This window comes from Ylistrum balloti, unplaced genomic scaffold, assembly GCF_031769215.1.
Source record: "Ylistrum balloti isolate Yb309-2 unplaced genomic scaffold, AGI_CSIRO_Ybal_v1 Utg370944, whole genome shotgun sequence".
Lineage (NCBI taxonomy): Eukaryota > Metazoa > Mollusca > Bivalvia > Pectinida > Pectinidae > Ylistrum > Ylistrum balloti.
Window position 1 is genome coordinate 102,295 of NW_026782532.1, and position 3,511 is coordinate 105,805.

At 37.1% G+C, this 3,511-nt stretch overlaps 1 protein-coding gene across 1 annotated transcript; it reads right to left on the reverse strand.

The window, feature by feature from the left end:
* Positions 1-835: 835 nt before the first annotated feature.
* Positions 836-1,983, reverse strand: LOC132559584 (uncharacterized). The gene is made up of 2 exons (XM_060224214.1): positions 1,800-1,983; positions 836-1,557 (listed from the first exon to the last, which is right to left on the reverse strand). The coding sequence occupies exons 1-2, from the start codon at positions 1,981-1,983 to the stop codon at positions 836-838; spliced, it is 906 nt and encodes a 301-aa protein (XP_060080197.1).
* Between the last annotated feature and the right edge of the window lie 1,528 nt (positions 1,984-3,511).

The following is a 3,511-nucleotide window of genomic DNA, read 5'->3' on the forward strand; positions in this document are numbered from 1 at the left end:
AATCGTTCAGTGTAAAAGTACAATGAATGGTATTAACAAAAGCGTATGAGTGATCTGTGCATCATGACTATAACTGACAAGCAGGTAATGGCAGACAAAACATAAATTATTTTAAATGGATTGGCTGCAAACATGAAGGAGATCCATATACATATATCATGGACCAGTATTCATTGTTTGAGCAAAATGTCCTTTTCAATCATATCAACGACACCGAGAGTATCGTCCACTTCTAAATATGTGTAGGACCTGAATTATTTGTGAGATTGAAAGTTAAAGCACTCTGATTTTCGAGATACGGATATAGTGACTTCATATAGTTTTAGACTTTTTACAGTCGTTATTCTTTGGTAAAATTTACTGCTGTGATATTTCGGCTTAAAGATTGATATCTTTGTCTTCTCAATTCGCCCTTCTCCCACTGTTAAGCGCATACAAACCTTATCTCTATTTCATGAAAGACATTGAGAGGATATCGCTTTATATGTAGGTTTGCCAGGGTCGCTTGTCATGTCCAATTAACTTTGACACTGATGAGAGTTTGACCTTTGAGGTTTTTTTCTCAAAGTTTATTTTAACCCTTTGTTAGTTATCAAAAGCTGGCGAAATTATCTGCCGTGTATAGAACCAAAACGACCCTCTTGGATATCTCTTGTTAACAACATTGAACAATTATATGAAAAGTCCATCTCATGGTTGGAAAAGTGTTAAATGCGCAAACGAATAAGATAAATTCATATTATCATTGACATTGCACCTAGTTGGGAACATACCGGGTGATCTTGTTTACCTAGTACAAAAAAGAGAAAAAGCAACAATGATATCCATGCTGATGCTATATGTCCAATGTTTCGCATTGAGTGCGAAATGATTTATACACAAACCCGACAAGAGAGAGGATGTCCGGTACAATGATAATCCCGACAGCTGCGGCCAGGATGACGCAAGCCAAAGCTCCCATAGCTTTACTGGTGGGCCTGGAGTCATACACACTGATGAGTTTACGCTGATGAGAAGACAGGCTTGTTTTGTTGAGGGTCAACTGAACTTTTAACATGTGCTTGATCTCCTCTAGTTCACGTAAATCAAGATGTCTTGTAAGGTTTCTCGGCAGGCAGCATATTTTGCATTTGTTTCTATCTACTCCGGAAGAAACATGGGTCGTAGTCGTTGACCGAAGGGAAATTTCATTGGTAAAAGTCGGATTGCTTCCTGTTGTTATTGTAATAACATCAGCATTTCCTGCAGAAGACAACATATCAGGTTCTGTTGTACCGAAAGTCGTTGTTGAACTCGGAGATGTAAAACCATCGCTTTCGGTCGTTGTCGTAACATCATTTTTTTCTGAAGTAGACAACACATTAATTTCTGGTGTACCGGAAGTCGTAGTTGAACTCGAGGATGTAAACACTTCGTCTTCTGTTGTAAACACCTCATCAGAGTCTGGCTTTTTGGATGTTGTTGACGAGATCTCAGTTTCAGCAACCTCTGTCTTGGTAGTTGTAGTAAGGTCACGTGTTGTTGTGCTCGCCATTGCTGTGTATGTGACACTCCTTCCTGTTAGATAAGTGAATTGTCATTTTGATTTTGCATAGATCATTATCTGAGTATAAATGCTGCAATACTATCAGAGATCGCAGTAAAATTCTGATCAAAAGAATGTGAAATTACATCATCGTAAGAGTAATTGTCAATTTAAGTGTAGAGATTGAATTAATTAATTAACCTTCTCCTTATACGGGACATGCCTAATTGTAAACATTCATTTAAAAGAAAAATCGATGTCAGTAAAAACTTACTGATTTCACATATAGCGGTGAACTTTTCATTACACTCAGATGTATGCATGTATTGCCATTGCAGGCGAACACACTTTTCTTTAGGACAGTTGTTTGGCTCCATATGCTTGTTGTACCATACACCCCACCCGCTATAGGTCCAGAGTCCAAAGACGTCACAAATAAATGGGTCGTTGAACCTCATTCCGATCCAGTACTTCACGCTTTGCCTTGAAAATAACGAAAAAGAGATTTGTCAATTTTTTATGGAATTTTAGTTTGAATGATGATTAAGTTGCCATGTTGGTATTTCCTTGCTGTGTTTTCTATCTATTCAATCATATGAAAACTGCATTGTCTAGTTTAAAACGTGCGCCTCTGTTTAGTATTGGAGACAAAGGTTCTATGTCACGTCTAAAGAATTTTCATATCATGTCATATCTATATCAAGTAGAGTTGAAAGATCCATACGTTCACTTTAATGCTGGCAGTTGCTTTATTTCTTCTTTTTGCCCCCTATACTTCAACACTTTAGTCCCGTGTCATCACTTAAGACTCCGTGAAGGATGAAACCGCTGTATGATGCCATTTAATCATTTGATTAATTAAATAGGTCCTCTACCCTATCTAATACTAATTTTGGCTTAAATGATGCTTCCTCCTGTATTTTTGTTTTCATATGATAACATTTATTGTCTTATTCATTTCCTAAAGCAAGCACGTGATCATTATCATTTACTCTCTGGTAAACACATGCTCTAGTGTAAGCATGTAGAAGAAAATCCGCAGTTCGGTCACACGGTAGATACGATAGTCACCATCTATTTCTTTTGGTTTCGTATCTCCCAATAATAATCTCCATGAACAGTACCTTAAATGAGTTTTCATCTCATACCAGCTTTTATGAAGTGAGTCTTCATTTATTTTGAGCTGCGAAAGGAGAGTCATAAACTCTCATATGAAATGAAAGCTAATTTGGGATAATTTTTATAGTATAACTGAGAAACCTCGCATTTCTGCAGGTTTAGAATGAATAAAGGATGCCAATATCAAACACATTGGCGCCATTTTCAGTTGGTGAAGTAACGTCACTGTCCTAATCATGACTTCCTAATTGATTTGACTGGAAAAAAGTATTGCTGCATAGGAGAAAATATAACAATAACGAATTCACTGGATAAGAGACTGAATAAATGTCTTTTAAAATTATCTATTTCCACTGTTCCATTTTAAGGTTCCATAACCATTCGGACATCATATATTATTTTCATCTGTTACTCAGCTATCATAAAAGTCAACCTCTGTCTGCTTGTAGTACCTGCTGCTTCCAGTCATGATAGTTTTTTTAACATTACCTCACTATTGGTCTTTTAGATGAACGCTCGTCACTTTGGGTTATGCCATAGTGTCTTTGAAAATAGACGTCATCATTTCCTCAAATTACTTATTGCAGTGTAACGACTTGTATGACCATTGCCACCGTATGTTGGCCGGAGTATATTTCAGTGTAGTAAGTGTATAAACAATCAGTTCACTAAAGGGCTTATACTGCAGAAACACCCACCACGCATAAATAGGAAACATTCCATGACCCAGTTTGTTGGTAGGACATTAAACCATACACATTAAACCAAAATTGCTCGCACCTGCCAAAGTCACGTGACGAATTCCCGATAAGCAAGCCCAGAACTGGTTGTTTACGGATTTTTAGTTTCAGTACATTTGTTGATGCT